General features: G+C 47.3%; 1 protein-coding gene across 1 annotated transcript; it reads left to right on the top strand.

The window, feature by feature from the left end:
* Positions 1 to 7089: 7089 nt before the first annotated feature.
* Positions 7090 to 11196, top strand: LOC144097141 (uncharacterized). Its single transcript, XM_077629921.1, has 4 exons — positions 7090 to 7188; positions 8740 to 9328; positions 9449 to 9596; positions 9665 to 11196. The coding sequence occupies exons 2-4, from the start codon at positions 8762 to 8764 to the stop codon at positions 10051 to 10053; spliced, it is 1104 nt and encodes a 367-aa protein (XP_077486047.1). The 5' UTR covers positions 7090 to 7188; positions 8740 to 8761; the 3' UTR covers positions 10054 to 11196.
* The last annotated feature ends 6741 nt before the right edge of the window (positions 11197 to 17937 follow it).

Raw genomic sequence — 17937 nt, forward strand, 5'->3', positions numbered from 1 at the left:
CAGAGTTAACAACTGCAGTTTCTTTAATCCAATCCTCAGCTCCGGGTTGGGATGGTGATACGGTCGGTATGTTGAAAATATTAGTGCAAGAGTTCACTCAGGACCTCCTCGACCTGGTCAATACATCATAGGAAACTGCATGGTTGCCGCACTCCTGGAAGGTTGCGAAAATAATATTTCTCTTAAAAGATTCAAAGAAAGGCTTCCATATTGATAACATTCGGCCGATAGCTCTAACATCTAATTTGGTAAAGCTCATAGAAAGAATTGTGTACATCCGCCTATCCGCGCATGTTTCAGTAGTGAACGCATTGAGCTCTGCCCAGATTGTCTTTCGCCGGGGATGCTCCTTTTGGTCTGCCCATGTCGATTTAGAGAGCAGAGTCCGCCTTAATTGCTATGTTCGAGAAAGAAGTGTCAGCATTAGTGACGCTTGACATTGCTAAAGCGTACGACAGTGTTGAATATTCGATTCTTCTCTCTAAATGGGCATTATTAAACCCGCCGTGCTACATTCATCCATGGATCCGTGAATTTTTAACAGGACGGCAGTTCTTTTGCTCTGACGGTTTCTTCACCTCAGACACATATGCCCAAACCAGAGGCGTGCCACAAGGTTCTGCACTTTCGCCACTTCTATTCAATTTGCTGATGTGCGACATTCCTGTGAACTCTGATGTTACAGTATATGTTTATGCAGACGACATAGCCTTCCTTGCTTCTGCAGCAGACATTCATGCCCTCTACCGTTCTCTCCAGGATTACCTCAATGCGCTTGAGGTTTGGCTGGATACAATAAATTTGGTATTAAATGCGAACAAAAGCATCGTGCTGGTTTTTAAAACCAACATGCCTCTATATATATCGCTACACTATCGCTCGGACAGCATACTTCAGGTAGAATCGTTGAGGCATCTAGGCGTCATTTATGATGCCAATTTTTATTGGCGGCCCCACATCAAGACTAACGTTGAGAGAGGAGAGCGTGCACTAGGTAGGCTACTACGGATAAGTAATAGGAAATTTGGCATGCGCCGGGACACGCTTGTAATTCTCTACAAAGCCTATGTCAGACTCATTTTGCAATTTGGCTCCATACTTTTTTCTGGCTCCTCTAAATATAAGCTTCATCCGTTGCTGTTGTTAGAAAGGCGCGCACTGCGCCTCTGCCTAGGTCTCCCTCAATCAGTTTCTACCGCAGTTCTGTACCTGGAGGCTCATATTCCCGACCTTAACTCCTGTTTTCACCTTTTAACTGTCAGGACTTTTTTGCGGGCATTTGAGTCGGCTCCTGGCATGGCCACACCTATTTTCGTCTCACACCCAGCACTTTTTCTCACTCCTCATTGGCCAAGGTTCCGCCTCCCTCAAGTTGTATTTACTCAGAACCTTTTATCCAACATTGGTGTGGATCTCAATTTTGTATGCAGAGTTGGTTGAGCAGCCTCCCCTGTGGATACTACTTTTGGTTATATTTTCCCAACTAATGCGAAGCATCTGCCTGCAAGGACATTAACTGGAATCCTCTTCGATCACCTTGTCCAGTACCCGCAACATACTGTAATTGCTACAGATGCGTCTGGGGCCTACCGGAAGGCAGGGGTTGGTATTTTTTCAGAGTCTCTCTCGTGGAGCTTTTTTGTTAGAGCCCCGGATTACACAACAATATTTCTAGCAGAGTTTATGGATCTGGGGCTGGCCGCTTTGAAAATTCGCACAGCTGTTTCTCAGGTGGTGTTCCTCTCAGATTGTCTCTATGTTTTGCTTGCGCTGGAGTCCACACGAGACGCATTTTTGAGACGCTTACTGAAGTTTTTTTATTACTGGATGGGTGCAAGAGGTGCGCTTCGTTTGGATACCAGGCCACTGCGGCATTTTACAGAATGAAGCAGCAGACTTTTTTGCAAAATCAGCTCTAAATGCACCAGTTGCCTATAGTGTCCCTAATCTTGTTCTTTTCGGTATGACTTGATTTCAGCGTTCTCAGTTTATAACCGCCGCGTGCAACGGTCCCTTACTCTCTACTGTTGACTACCAACATCTCATGTACACATGGAAGACTCGTGCGTGTAAAACCCGGCAGTGTGAGGTAGCGATGACACTCATGCGGTGCAGGATTCCCCGTTTAAATCTTTACTTATGTAGATGCGGATTCAGTCCCACAAACCTTTGTGCGGCTTGTGGTGAAGTAGAGACATTGGAGCATTTCCTACTCTCTTGCCGGAGGTTTGCACATCAGAGGAGAGCACACCTAGAAATCCCCATTATGAAGTTGGGTCTCACTTTGCCGGTTCCCCTCCTCCTCTTTTTCGGCGCGAGCGCCAGGGGTTTTGCATTGCACCAAGTTTGCGAATACCTCCACAATTATATAACAGCCACGGGCAGATTCCCTTGCTAATTGTTTCCAAAATTTCCGCATTCAAAAGAGCGTTTGGGTATTTTCATATATTTAATTATTTAATTCTCAGGTAGCCTCTCCCGATATTTTGTTTCTTCCTTTTCTTTTAAATTACTCTGAAATTTCACCCAAGGCACAATAATTAGCTTGACACCAGTTTACCCTATTCTATGGGGTCTCCCCACTGAACCCTAGCCAATCCCTCGTCGTGGGTATGTGCCGTGTGACCAAGGCAACAACAAGTTACATACGCTTGTTATGGTTTAAATCGTTCTGCTTTAAGGGCCGATCGCGAACGGTTGCCATTCATACATCATATGCTATCCTACCAGTGATCGAAGAGGTCGCTATCAAGGGCGGCGCTTACCAGTAGCGGTACATCACGCTGCCATGGACGCTGATCGAACTGTCGAGGACACTGCGCAAAATTGCCAGCAGAGATTTCTGCTTTGTCCGCATTGTTTCTTAACATTCGCGATCACCTGTTCCCTGCTCAAGCTGCGGTGGTTGTTATCGACGGGCACACAACCCGACAAGGCTCAGAAGCGTGTCCCTCAAGCTCCATACGCGATCCTAGCCAGCAGGAAGCAGAGAGCGTGGATCCCGTGGAATACTCGCACACTGCCTCCGCTGTTCCGGAGCCTGACTACGTGACACGTCCTCCCGCGTCCGAAGCAACTGGTCGATCGGCGCGGACCAAGCCGGTATCCTACACTGGAGTCGGTACTTAAGAGGGGGGGGGGGGGACGATACGGTCGATACCAGTGAGTCGCAGAAGGAAGGGTAGTAAAGCGCGGAGAGGACGCTGTGTAATTAACCCCTACGATACTTGCTCAAAACGAGGTTCAACAAGCGTTTAATTTCAGTGACGGCGCCAAGGGGACGCACCTGCCGTGGTGGCTCAGTGGTTTAGGCGCTCGGCTACTGATCCGGAGTTCCCGGATTCGATCCCGACCGCGGCGGCTGCGTTTCGATGGAGGCGAAAAGCTAAGGCGCCCATGTGCTGTGCGATGTCAGTGCACGTTAAAGATCTCCAAGTGGTCGAAATTATTCCGGAGCCCTCCACTACGACACCTCTTTCTCTCTTTCTTCTTTCACTCCCTCCTTTAGCTCTTCCCTTACGGCGCGGTTCAGATGTCCGCCAATATGTGAGACAGATACTTCGCCATTTCCTTTCCCCCAATACCAATTTTCAACTCTTCAAGGGGACGCGACGGGCAATGACAAAAACAGTCCCCCAGGCATAATGCCTGTACAAAAAATTAATTCTCCGAGCAATCTTACCAAACCCGAGTGCGGAGCAATGGGAAGGAATGCTTTCCAGCGACCGTCAGGACGTCCAACTTGGGCTGATCCGGCGAGCACAGCTGGCAGCGGCATCCAGCGGAGCCCTGGACCAGGGGCAGACGACCATTGCTAAGAAGACGGACGACACACCTGACTCCGCCAAATTGCTCACCTACTCTCTAGAGCTCAAAAAACGTTTTCCTTCCTTCCTTCTCCGAACAACGTGTAGATTGGCCACACCAGCCGAAGCACTAATTAATGTCCGCTTACGAGAGCACCGAGCGTTCCTGTCACGTCTGACGGCGCAGTTGCACTGCAGGCAGCGCGGGTGCACTCCACTGTTTTAGTTAATAATAATACTAACAATTAATTGGTCTTCGAGGAAAGGAAATGGCGCAGTGTCTGTCTCATATATTGGCGGACACCTGAACCGCGCCGTAAGGGAAGGGATAAAGGAGGGAGTGAAAGAAGAAAGGAAGAAGGTACCGTAGTGGAGGGCTCCGGAATAATTTCGACCACCTGGGGATCTTTAACATGCACTGACATCGCACAGCACACGGGCGCCTTGGCGTTTTGCCTCCATTAGGGCGCGGCCGCCGAGGTCGGGTTTGAACCCGGGTACTCCGGATCAGTAGCCGAGCGCTCTAACCACTGAGCCACCGCGGCGGGCAAGTTAAAATTGAAAATTGATTTTTGAGGAAAAGAAATGGCGCAGTGATTGTCTCGCATCTCGGTGGACACCCGAACCGCGCCGTAAGGAAAGGGAGGAAGGTGGGAGTGAAAGAGAGAAAGGGCTCTATTTTTCTTTCCTCAAAAATCAATTTTCAAGTCGAAAATTGAAAATTGATTTTTGAGGCATTACATTAGCCCCGTCGCGGTGGCTCAGTGGTTAGGGCGCTCGACTACTGATCCGGAGTTCCCGGGTTCGAACGCGACCGCGGCTGTTGCGTTTTTAAGGAGGAAAAACGCTAAGGCGCCCGTGTGCTGTGCGATGTCAGTGCACGTTAAAGATCCCCAGGTGGTCGAAATTATTCCGGAGCCCTCCACTACGGCACCTCCCTCTTTCTTCTTTCACTCCCTCCTTTATCCCTTCCCTTACGGCGCGGTTCAGGTGTCCAACGATATATGAGACAGATACTGCGCCATTTCCTTTCCCCCAAAAAACCAATTATTATTATTATTATTACATTACATGAGATATTACGTCTCCCTCTATCCTCTCTTCCTTTCCCCTATCCTCTTTCATTTCATTTCTCCATTCTACCTGCTATCCTTTATTTCCACTGCCCCAGCTCAGGTGCTTCAGTATCGATGGCAGATGCCGGGGTAGCAAAAGTCTTTTCCTTCCTTTTTACAATTATTTTAATTAAAAAGACCACTACCACCACCACCACCACCGCGCCTTCCCAGTAAAAATTTTCTGGCGCCGTTCCCGTTTAAGGATTATTAAGGAAAATATTTTTTGCCCATTTGAGCACCATGGGATCTTAAAGGTGTTTCAATGCTGCTATCAAGGTACTAGTTATAATCACGTGATCGTGTGATCGGAGACGTAGGACGCGGGTGAGCACGCGCTGTATTTTGTCTGCAGAAAATATTCGGTCATAGTGCTTAGATTATATATACTGGCGCTATTATTTGCAGAATTAACGCTATTAAGTACGCCCTGTATTTAGCCTGCATTTTATTATTTGGCCATATTGCCTCGAATATACTGGCACTATAATTTGGCTACTACGATGCGTTGCCATAATGGCTGCCACTGCTGTTGCAAGAATGTGGAGTTCTTGCTTTACAGTCAGCACATTTACTCTATGCAGGAGGACTCTGGCGTGAGGAACCTTACGCCGGCAGCTGCCAGGATCGACACTGCTGAGCCTAATCCAGAGGCGGACATGGTTAACCAAGAGGAACTGAATCAGGAGCAAGTGCAAAACCTGCTGGAGCATCTAACGTTGCTGGCTGCCGAGAACCCGCGTGGCTGGATGGTTGCGAGGGCTATTGCCTACATCGCGACAATTCCAAGCTGCACAGAATGTGTCGAAGAATTCAGTGCCCAGGAAACCGACAGCAAAGCTTTGCGTCTGCTTACTGAAAACTACCTGATAAATACCATGGGCATGACGTTTGAGATGGCTCTCAAGGTATGCGACGTGATCAGGTCCCTGATACCCGTCATGGGTCACGCGACAACATGAGCTGTATCAGGACTTGGCCGTCATCCAAATGGAGCAGGGCACCAGCATGCCTTCATGTCTGACCAACGGAGAATGGAGGGCTACAAAATCCTGGCGAATTGCACTAGCTATGTCAATGTTGCGTCTAGAGTGACTGTTCCCCTTGCAGTATGTCAACACTTGCTCGAGCGTTTTTTTTTTCAAAATAAAGATCATGTTTTGCATTGTCAGCCTTGGTGTCTTTCTGGCACTGCTCGTTGATATTGGCCAGTATACCGCTATTCACTAACCCAGAGCAAATGGGATTAAGACACCATGTGCCATATCTGATAAACGAAGCAGCGTTGGTATGAACGCAGGCTTACTGACAATGGACGCTTGGTGCTAGGACGCTGGATGCGGGGAGATAAGTGCAGCATTGATGGAACATCGATGTCTGTACCCATTAAAGGGACTAGTGTATATCTATTTTATGTAGTGTACTATTTACCTCCCCCCATGTCTTTCTTCTGTCCCCTCACCTCTTTTATTTCATTTCTCCCACCTGCCTGCTATCCTTTATTTCCGCTGCCCCAGCTCAGGTGCCGCCGCACGTGATGGCAGATGCCGGGGCTAGCAAAAATCTTTTACCTTCCTTTTATGTTATTTTAAATAAACCACTACCACCACCATTAACGCGACAGCGTTAAGGAGCTCGTGTCGCAGAAAAGCCGGTGTCGTCGGCGTCTTTGGCCGTGAGCTAAAAATGGCACATCTCGGTGGACACCTGAACGCTCCGTAAAGGAAGGGATTTTCATTCCCTTACGGCCCGGTTCGGGTGTCCACCGAGATATGTGAGACAGGTGTCTTTTCCTTAAATTGTCCAACGGGCCAGGCATCGCGCCGAACGGGCGTTGGCATTCCGTGGGCTCATTGGCAGCGCTGCAACACGCTGTCGCGTCTCTCTTAAAGACGAAGCTTAAGCGTCCTCCAATACGGCCCCTCTTTCTTTATTTCTTCTTGAACTCCCTCCTTTATCCCTTCCCCTACGGCGCGGTTCAGGTTCCCAACGATATATGAGGCAGATACTGCGCCATTTCCTTTCCTCCAAAACCAATTCTTATTAGTATTAAGCGGCCCCCAATTTTTTAGTGTTGATTGAGGTTTCCGCCATTAGAGGGCAGCACGTCGAGGACGCTGATTGGCCGAGGTGCTTACTTGCGCCACTTGAGTTTTCTTGCTTCCCGCCGGCCGACAGTCGTTGCGTTGTCAGTCAACATGAACACTTGTGCTGTGAGGCCGCATCTGCTGTGAGCCGCTGCAACGCGAACGCCTAGACTTGTACAGGTATGTCAGGCTTAAATGTTCGATTCCTCTTGGGACGCGTTCATAGCTAATTTTAACGAATTTTGCCTTAGTGCAATTATCATTCTTGCTTTAGTAAACTATTTGTCCATTTCAGATGGGTTTTTGTGGCATTTTTGCGGGATTTTTTTTCACTCGAGCGCTTTGTTTCTCGTGAAGACAGTTGTATGTGTATATCAGGCTTAAATGTTCGATTCCTATTGGGACGCGTTCATAGCTAATTTTCACAAATGCTGCCTTAGTATAATTATCATTCTTGCTTTAGTCAACTATTGTCGATTTGGATGTTTTTTTGGCATTTTTGCGGGATTTTTTTTCAGTCGGGCGCTTTGTTCCTCGGGAAGACCGTTGATAGTTTTACGCCTTTGTTTATTGAAGCTAGAGTGCCGTTCCGAAATATCTTCAGCAAATTCCGCGTAGTGGAATACCATTCTCGTATCAGTGAGGTATTTTTTTTAGCTCTACGACACTTTCCTGTAAACTGCGTTCGTGCTGGCCGTTGACTGACGCCCCTCGCCGTAACTGTACCGTGGGGTAAATGCCGAGTTTATCCGCGTTCCTGGCGACCTTCGGGGGTAAGTGCTACGTTTTCAGCTTTCATTACAACTTTGAGGGCCGTTCTAAGATATTTGAGGTGTAGTTAGTGAGGCCCTGTCTAATGGCGGCGAGACGCCGTGCCTCGCCCGTAGCTCGGCCTCGCTGTAGAGCTTTAGTTCGGGAAAGAAGCGTCCGCCATATTCGATTGTATTTGCGTGGCCGGTAGCTTTGCGGCTCCGTTTTAGGGAGTGCCAGGCTAGTAAAATTGCATTACTGATTTACTTCAGCTTTCTGCCATTAATAGCATGTATACGCGTTTTCTGCACATAATTGCCAGCGTTCTTCTGACAGTCCAAAAATTGTGCTTACGAATATTCGGGTTTTTTTGGAGGCTCGAGCGACCGTTTTGGAATATTCAAAGAAATTTGGCCTAGTCGCGTTCGACTCGTTAATTTGCAACCTTCCATCTTTTTAATCACTTCCGTGCCCTTCGCCGCGTCTGGCTTGTGGAGTTCGCGTTTGATAGGTCAGTTGCAAGATTTTCGGTAATACCTGGAGTGATGGGGTTCATTGTTTCAGGTCTTTAGGCGCGAGTTTTGCGACTATGTAAAATTTTGTACGTTAACTTGCCCGGTGGAAATATTTTTTTGTGGAAGCCCATATGGCAGTTCGAGTGCACATTTGCATGAGGGAGGCGGGGAGGCCAGCGTAATGGTGGTAGACAGGCGTGGCGTCTTGTCAACCTGGCGTTCGCCACTTTGAATTATCCCCAGGCCGCACAGACTTGCGACAAAAATAATAGGCCCACTTGTTTTTACTATTGGGTTTATAATTTTTGACGCCGACACTGGCGTTTGGGTCGGCTTCCTCTGAAATTTTTACGTGAATTTGAGGATTTTGTGCTTCCAGCAAGTTTTACAGCTTACTCCGCGTCGCAGATTTTAGTGCAGCATGGATTTTCTACTGGTGTGTGTAGCAATTTTTTTTCCTTTGCAGACACGGAAACTATTTGGACAAAATGGAGCGTCCGCAGTTCTGCGTGAAGTGGAAGCACCACCAATCAAACATGCTGGCTGAGTTTTGGCAACTGCTGTCTAACGAAGCGTTGGTGGACGTTACGCTGGCGTGCGAAGGTCTATCACTGAAGGCACACAAGGTGGTCCTCTCCGCCTGCAGCCCCTTTTTTCAAGCGCTTTTTGTCGAGAATCCCTGCGAGCACCCTATTGTGATACTGCCCGCCATGCGCTACATTGACTTGAAGGCGATAGTCGAGTTCATGTACCGCGGTGAGGTAAACGTGCCGCTGGACCAAATAGCGGCGCTCCTCAAGACTGCCGAGACTCTGAAGGTCAAGGGTCTCGCGGAGTGCACAAACGAGAACAAGAATGGTGGGCTCGTGACCAGTGTGGACGGTGCTGCGGACGCTGGACCCGTAGGTACGCCGCGTCGGGCTTCTAATGTGGCGGCGTCGTCGTCTACTGCCGTGCCTCAGGACTCGATTGGTGACGACGTGGAGGAGGGCGACGATGCGGACTTCGATCTGGAGATTTTGGACGTTATGGAAGAATTTACGACGACCGAAAACGTAGGTGGCCTCTTGCTGCTGTGCTCCCCGTTTAAGAGTCTGTGCGGTGGACTCGGTCTTTCCCGTAACGATTACGAAACATGTTCTTAGTTCTTACGATGCGCCTTTTTTTGTTCTCAGGTTCCAGAGTTCCCGGACGTCGCCTCATCATCACAAGTGCTAGGGTACGAGTCACAGCAGTCTCATCACACAGGGTTCACATCCGACAACTCTGCACTTGTTCCTGCTCAACGTTCATTGCCTTCAGACTTCTCTATCACGAGTCAAGGTAAACAAAGTTTTGCTCAAGTTTCTCGGCCCTGTTGCTGACACCGCCTCGTAACATTTAATTTGCAGTAGACATCGAGCCGTCGCCATATAGTTTAATACCATATGATGACCAGGCGATACCACCTGTGGTCGCCGCCTTTCCTGCCGCCTCGTTATCCGGGGACGGCGCGTCCATCGCCATGGCGGTCACGGACGCGTCTGGCGTTCCTGCTGTCGCCGGCCCGTCCGGTTATCAGCAGTCGACGCCGTCTCATGGTACGTATCCCGTCCCTGACCACCCAACCCACCTCCACCTTTTTTTTCTGCGTCACGTTTTCCCCACGGTGATCCTAGCCTCTGCGGTGCTTCGGGGTTCAGCTTTACCTGCAACGCCGGGCGCTGTGCACATGCTACGATTGCATCGGGCCCCACTGAACGCCGGTCTCTGGTTAAGCTGCCCTGTCTTTGGGCTGTAATTTCACTGAGACGCTTTGTTCTCATCTGGTTCCGAGACCGCCGTTTATTTTGTAACTCTGCTAGGGAGCTGTTAGACGCAATGTTTTGCATTTTTCTGTATCGCCATACTCTGTACAAATTAGACAGCAGTAAAGTTATTTTCGCCTGCTGCTTCCGGCACGGAGGCTTCCCAGAAGACGTCCAGTCATTTGTCGGGTGTCATGTGTCGTTCAATCATCGGCGCTTAGTCGCGATGCGCTTTCGCTTTTCTGGATCCTGGAGCCGCCCTGAACAAGGTGCGTTCGCGTCCTGTTTTCTGAAGGTGCCTGGCCACGTCACTTCTAGCCTGCGGTCTTCACTCGTTCGGTTTTCGCGTCGCGCGCAATTTTTGCATCGTGCGATTGTTTCAAGCATCAGTGAAGACTCCTCTTCGATGGCAAGTTTCGCTCAGTGCCCTTTGAATTTCAAATCTTTCCTTTCAATATGTGTAGGTTAACTGCTAGGGTCTTGGGGTTTTGATCTTAACTGTGTGTGCTAAATGTACTTGTATTGATCTGTATTTGCCCTGTACAACATGAAATAAATCGGCAATTGGTGGGGTTTCTAGTGTTCTTACACGATTTTGACACGGGGTGAGCAAATGTGAATGGATGTGTGTGTGTGACCAGACGATACCACCTGTGGTCGCCGCCGCGTTATCCGGGGACCGCGCGTCCACCGCCATGACGGTCATGGACGCGTCTGGCGTTCCTGCTATCGCCGGCCCATCCGGTTATCAGCAGTCGACGCCGTCTCATGGTACGTATCCCGTCCCTGACCACCCAACCCACCTCCACCTTTTTTTCTGCGTCACGTTTGCCCCACGGTGATCCTAGCCTCTGTGGTGCTTCGGGGTTCCGCTTTGCCTGCAACGCCGGGCGCTGTGCACATGCTACGATTGCATCGGGCCCCACTGAAGGCCGGTCTCTAGTTAAGCTGCCCTGTCGTTGGGCTGTAATTTCACTCTGAGACGCTTTGTTCTCATTTTATTCTGACCGCCGTTTATTTTGTAACTCTGCTAGGGAGCTGTTAGACGCAATGTTTTGCATTTTTTCTGTATCGCCATACTCTGTGTGTGACCAGACGATACCACCTGTGGCCGCCGCCTCTCCTGCCGCCGCATTATCCGGGGACGGCACGCCCATCGCGGTCATGGACTTCTGACGTTCCTGCTATCGCCGGCCCGTCGCGCGCGTGCGTGCGTGCGTGCGTGCGTGCGTGCGTGTGTGTGTGTGTGTGTGCGCGTGCGTGCGTGCGTGCGTGTGTGTGTGTGTGTGTGTGTGTGTGTGTGTGTGTGTGTGTGTGTGTGTGTGTGTGTGTGTGTGTGTGTGTGTGTGTGTGTGTGTGTGTGTGTGTGTGTGTGTGTGTGTGTGTGTGTGTGTGTGTGTGTGTGTGTGTGTGTGTGTGTGTGTGTGTGTGTGTGTGTGTGTGTGTTGCTCGCCTCTATACACTTCACTACACGGGGAATAGCTGTTGAGCCAGCTTCACTAGTCATTAGTTCGATTCGATCGCCAAGCTTCCTTGCACGCAAACCCACTACACACGTAGAAGCAATGTGGGATGGGTTGGTGTCCCTTGTTAGGGGTGGCGTGTGTGCAGGTGCTGTGGCCCGTGCAGGCGGACCTTGGTTTCTACAAGCTGCCAAACATCGTTATGTTCAAAATAAAACTTGTTCGAGATATTTATTTGCGTTCTGTGCACTCCTCCCTGGCACTTGCGCGAACCCTTTCGGGTTTGCTGCTGTGCAAGGACTTAGTCGCGCATTGCAGGAGCTACGGAGTTAAATAAGACTTTAGACTCCAGTCCCCTTTTCAGAGAAACAGCAGCTTTTGAGAAGGAAAGCCGCGACTTGTATACGTGCCTCGACGTTTTTAACTGAGCGAAACACGTGTCATGAGATCATATTAGAAAAGAAAATGCCATATTGTAAGAATGGAGCAGTGCGATATCGGAGGAAACAAAAATCAATAATTTTAATTTGTCACTGAAAATCGCCTAAAATTTTGCGGTGAAACTTTGCCATTATTGGTGCACCCACCAATAAGCGGCCGTACCTCGGTGAAGTGTCTTGTCTGAACATCTTGTTTGTAGCGGTAACCACGGTCTACTAGACCGGAGCGCGGACGAAAAGATCACGAGAGTGATGATGCCGAGCGCGACAGCAGACCAAGCAGATGGACAGGAAAGTTTCAGGATCCCCCATGTGGTCGAATTCATTCCTGAGCCCTCCACTACTGCGCCTCTTTCTTCTTTCACTCCCGCCTTTAAGCCGCAACCACAAGACAGCGCTTCTTCGGCGTCGCGTCAGCGTCGCGCCTACCGGCGTCGACGCTCAGGGCCGGCTGGAGAGGGCAGCAAAACACATCAGAGCGTACGGATTGGCGTTGCTGGCGCCGATCCGGTCGAGCGCAGTGTCCCCTGACGATTTTTGGCTAAACCGTCCAAATGACGCATACGGCAACACGTCACAATAAAGAGTTAAAACAAACTTTTACAAAGCGTAAAATGTCAAATTTTAAACTTCTTGACTTAAAACAGAAGTTTGTTTGAGGTTTGCTTCAAAAAGACGTTATTTTTTATGTACACCGGCTGAATGACATCGGCAGCAGCATCGACACAGACACCAGACAGCAGCCTTCGGCGAGTCGCCTTGGAGCTTCCTTCTTTTTCGAGACGCACGATGGATAGAAAACTACAGTCGTTGCTTTTGAAAAAAGAAGCTACTGCTTCTTGTTATACTGCAGAAAAAGCAACGACAGCGTAGACGCTAGTGGGTGCGACCGGTCTTTCAGCATCGCAAGCAGGAAGGCCTCTATTTTACGGCGGTGACTGATTTCGTCTATTTCACTTGCAGTCGAGTTTTCTCGTGCGCAAAACGGCCAATAGATGCGGTGCAATTCTCTATTAAGTATATATATATGTCCACACTTTATAGATCGCTCGAGCTGTGGCCGGCGGAGATAACATGCACAGACATGCGGGGGCTTACCTAGAGCGCTTGAGCTGCGGCTGGCGAAGCAAAGATGCGAAATTTTAACGCAGTTAGCGCTTTTCACGTAGGTGCACGAATTATAAAATCGCAAGCGCAGTGCCCGCAACAAGGCAATCAACCGGCATAAGATTTCACGTTATTTCTCCCGCGGCACACAAACGTGCTCTAGACAAGCTTGCTCACCTCTGTTGCTTAATATCAGTTGCTGGGCTAGTTGTTATTTCATGCTTTCATTCGCACAGCGCGTGGTGTCTCCCCTCTTGTCCGTGTTCGTCTTCGCGCTGTGTGAATGAAATCCCCTCTGTAGCGTTCAGCTGCTGACATCGAGGACGCGGTATTAAATCAAGGCTGCGGCGAGTTTAATCATCAGATAAGCCTCGAATTTCGCATAATTCGAAATTCGAGGTTTTGTATATTTTGTGTTTGTCCCTGATGTATATTGCCACCGTACCCCTATCCTTTCTTTCTATCGCTCTCCCCTTTTTTCCCCTCTCCCTGTCCTTTCTATCACGCTAGCCGCAGCTTAGGTGTTTCAGGTCTCGATGGCTTGCCGCTGTTAGCAACATCTTTTCCTTCCAATTTTACTTTTTTTTATTAACAGAGCCGCTAAGGCGCCTCTTCCATCTTTCACTTTTTCATCCCTTCCTTCACGACAAAGTTTAAGTGTTTTCCTTGAATTAGAGTTACTGTGCATTTTCTTCCAGTATAACCAACTTTTCGAATTAGAGTTACTGTGCCTTTTCTTCCATTATAACCAACTTTTCATTTCCAAGTTTTCAGTCTGTATATATAGAAGTGTCAATTTGCATTGGAGTTGTATGCTTTTCATAAGCTGCTGTCTTTTTATTGCAGATGCAACAGATGAGGGAAGGGGACCATGATTTTTTTTTTAAATACTACAGAATGTCACCGGAGATGTTTGACACCCTGTTGTCATTCGTGACTGATGACTTGACGCGGCAGTACGCGTGAGGGAGCCGCTTGAGCCGGGTGAACAGCTCGCAATAACCTTGAGGTTAGTAAACGGCCAAAGCACACTGTCTTCACATTTTCACAACTGGCATGACATGTAAAAATGGTGATAGTAGGGGAATATATTGAGGACAATATGCTTTACGTGGCACATACAGGTTTCTGTTAGCTTGCGTGGTATGTTTAAGTCTAAAACAGGGCTTTTTCTCCTAGAACACAGCTTGACCCTTCCTGCTACCCACATGACTTGTGTTTGTATTTTGCAATATGCACAGTACAAAGTAGTTTATAGGTAATTCATGAGTTTGCCAAGCCAGCCTTATGCTCCCAGCACTTTAAAGGGTTATATGACCTGCACCAAACATTTACAAAGCGCCCCCTAACTGCAGTGCCTACCCTGGTAGTGCTCTGAAATATTTGCTATTTTCCTGAGATGTCCACCCCACACCTCTTGTATAGCATTGGTTGGCATTTATGATCCTCTCCACCTCACCTTCCTCTTACTCTTAAAAATGCAAGACAGACAATGCATAAACAGACAAAATCTTTCAGTGAAAATATCTTGAGATTGAAGTACCGTTTTGTCAAATGAAGTTATGATTACGCCCATATACTGAGGAGGAGGGCGGGGCAGCTTGGTAGCACTCCTAGTCGCAAATATAAAGTACACATCATACTGATGTTATTAAGTGTTTATGCTCACAGTAGATTAATTCTACATTTAGGGATACTCAAGGAAGTCCTTGTGTATAGATGAATTAAAGACTAGTTTATTTTTGTCCACTAAATGGTGCAAGGTCATCTGGATGCAGTAGCACAATTCCCTCCACGGCTTTAGTACTGTAAAACAAGCTTTGTGCAGCCTTCGTGAAAATCCTACAGGCCACATGCACAGCAATGTAAAATTGGAAGCCAAAATTAGTGCTGCATTGTGGTATACAGTGTACAATAAATGGCGTTGAAAAAAAACCTGACCGCTGTTGTCGCATCGCAAATTGCACAGGCGATTGCCACATTGCTGTTTTTAAAGAAAACACTTTAAAAAGTAAACTGAAAAAAGGATGAAGGGGATTCATATTGTGAAACTTATCCTTGTTCCTTAGCTACTTAGCGAGAGGACAAGACATCAAGGATATTGCCCTCGCCTACAGAGTTGGCATTGAAACAGCTCGTGTCGCCATCCACTTCTGTTGTCGGATAATCTGGGCCAGACTCAAGGACCAGTTCATGAAGATGAGAATCATCTAGTAGCATTAAACCTGTTTAGTAATGAAGCTGTTGTTGTGGTGACTAATTAATAACAAGCAATAGGCATACTGGTGTTATCTTTTTCACTATCTAAAGAGATTCTGATTTCATTATCTTGAATAGTATATTGTCGTTGTTTGGTGCATAATAAGGGAGCAAGTACTCATTGGTATCCACCCAAGTGCACCCATATGACTAGACACGAAAGCTATACAGCTTTCTTAGAAACTTTGTAGTTAAAGAAAAAATTTGTTCTGGTTTGGGGTTCGATCCCAAGACCATGCGTCATCAGAGCAGTTGCTCTGCCAACTAAGCTAACCGGGATGCCAAGCTTATGGTAGGGCGAGAGAGAATTGATCAGCAACTCGAAGTGGGAACAGTGTTGGTCATGTTTTGGGTATCCCCCAGATAGAGTAGATTTGTAATAAGGGAGTAATTACTTGTCACTCATTGGCATCCACTCAAGCACAGCCATCCAGCATATACACACCCTTTTCATTGTCAGCTTTATGTGTAGAAGCCCTTATTGCCGTAACAACCTGTGCACAGTTTCCACACTTTCCATTACGCATTAGCAGTGCAAGCAATCCTGTGCTCATTATGAAGGGCTCATGTGCTGAAGGAGCGTGTGGTTGAGCTGGGAACAGCTTCTTTGCATTGCAGTCCTAGTACTGTGGCATATCTCTCGTACCTGTTGCAAGTTACTTGGCAAAAAAAAAACATGCAGGTACTATCTGAATCATTATTTTTACCATTGCCTACAGTTGGCATAAGAACGGTTGAGCCACTTACAACAGTAATAAGACTGTTTTGTTTGTGCTGTTCACAGGTGCCATCAGAAGGTGATTGGGTGGAGATTGCCGAAGGCTTCAAGAAGTGATGGCAGTTTCCGAACTGTTTGGGGGCCATTGATGGTAAACATGTTGCCATCACAGCGCCTGCTAGCTCTGGTAGTGCTTACTTCAACTACAAGGTAAACATATTGCTTTAAGGAAATTTCAGTGCTTTGTGCATTTAATCAACTTACCAGTTATTTTTGCATTTTACAATCAGCATAAAGACTGTTGGCAAGCTGCATATAATTATATGTATAGCTCATTCCCTAACCAGTGAAAGTTATTAAAACGTACCCGTGATATGCGTTCAAGTAATTCGCCAATGACAATGTTTTCAAGCAGCTAGCTGTTTAGTGGTGCAAAATTAGGTTTATTTTCTGAGAGGAATATTAGGGAGCAGTGCAGTGCGTTGACAAGTTACAGGTTTTACATTCCTTCACGAGTGTGAACTGTCATGTTTTAGTGTTGCACCTCTGAGCAAAGCTGTGATAGCTTAGATTGGTCAGGTGTACCTGAGGCATGCAGTGTGGTTTTCTAATGCAGCAGACCAAATAGTTTCATGTGTCAGTGTGATAGGTAATGCATTAGTGCTGCTGGTCACAAGACTACCTTTGTGGTACATGTACATTGGTAAGGGGCTACCTGGATGTGATAGCATTGCCATGAATGCAGTGATTTATTTAGTCAACCATTAAATAACACTTACGCTATGATATGAACCACTTAAAACAATACACAATTTTCAGTGGCATGTTTTCTTTGGCTAGGCATGTAAAACAAAAGCGTTGATGGAGCACCATGTGGAATTACATGCCTACTAAATAGTTTATAATTCAATTTCTAGTCTTATGCAGTCTCAGCTTTAACACCTGAGCTGTGGCTATGGCAAATTGTATTCCAGGTCACCTGAGGTGTTACAAAAAAACCTGCAGTATAATGGAACTTCATTGTTTTCACCGGTTTTCCAGCTTGAAAACAAAAGCATGAATGACACCAAATAAACAAGCGACTATAATATTGCAGTTTATCTAAGTCATTGTGGCCCAGTATGACATTATAGCCATTGTTGGAACTAAATGAATTGTGGGGTTTAATGTCCTGAAGCAACACTTGAGCTTTGAGGCATGCAGTGGTGAAGGGCTGTAGATTAATATAGACCACCTGAGCGTCTTTCACGTGCGCTGACAGCGACATTTAACCTGCAGTCCCCTGGCTCAGTATCTGACTGCCCTGACTGCTAAGCCGCTGCGATGGGTCAGCTCTTGTTACTGAGAATGTAACAGGATGACAGAGGAAATTCAGTTATAAATTATTTTGCCCAGTGTAAGTAAATTCTTTCTATCAACTTCTTTACTAATGTGATATACATCATTGGAAGGAAAGAAACACACTCTGTACAGGTACTTTTTTTGCACTAAACCTGACAATAGGATATTTACGATATGTATTTGCAACTGTTGCAGTACTCGGTGTTAAAAAAAAACGATATTGTACAACTAGAGGATGACCATGACATTTACACTATCGTTCATATATTTGATTTTGTTTTAAAATTAATCTGCACTTTTCGTGCGTCGACATTCTGGGTGTAGTAACTGGGGGGAGGGGGCATATCTCCTGCCCACCTCCTTTCTGTTTGTCTTTTTTTGCACTGTAGACAGGTACAACTTCAGAACAAAGTGGCAAACGCCCCTCAGAGCAGGCCCTCCAGCCAGTGGTGTCGACCGTTTGACGTGTCGCATTTATTCCCCTAGCATGGCATCACGGGTGGCTAGCAGGTGGGATGAACATAGATGAACATAGACAGATGAATGGAA

This window comes from Amblyomma americanum, chromosome 1 (assembly GCF_052857255.1).
Source record: "Amblyomma americanum isolate KBUSLIRL-KWMA chromosome 1, ASM5285725v1, whole genome shotgun sequence".
In the NCBI taxonomy this organism is placed as follows: Eukaryota; Metazoa; Arthropoda; class Arachnida; order Ixodida; family Ixodidae; genus Amblyomma; species Amblyomma americanum.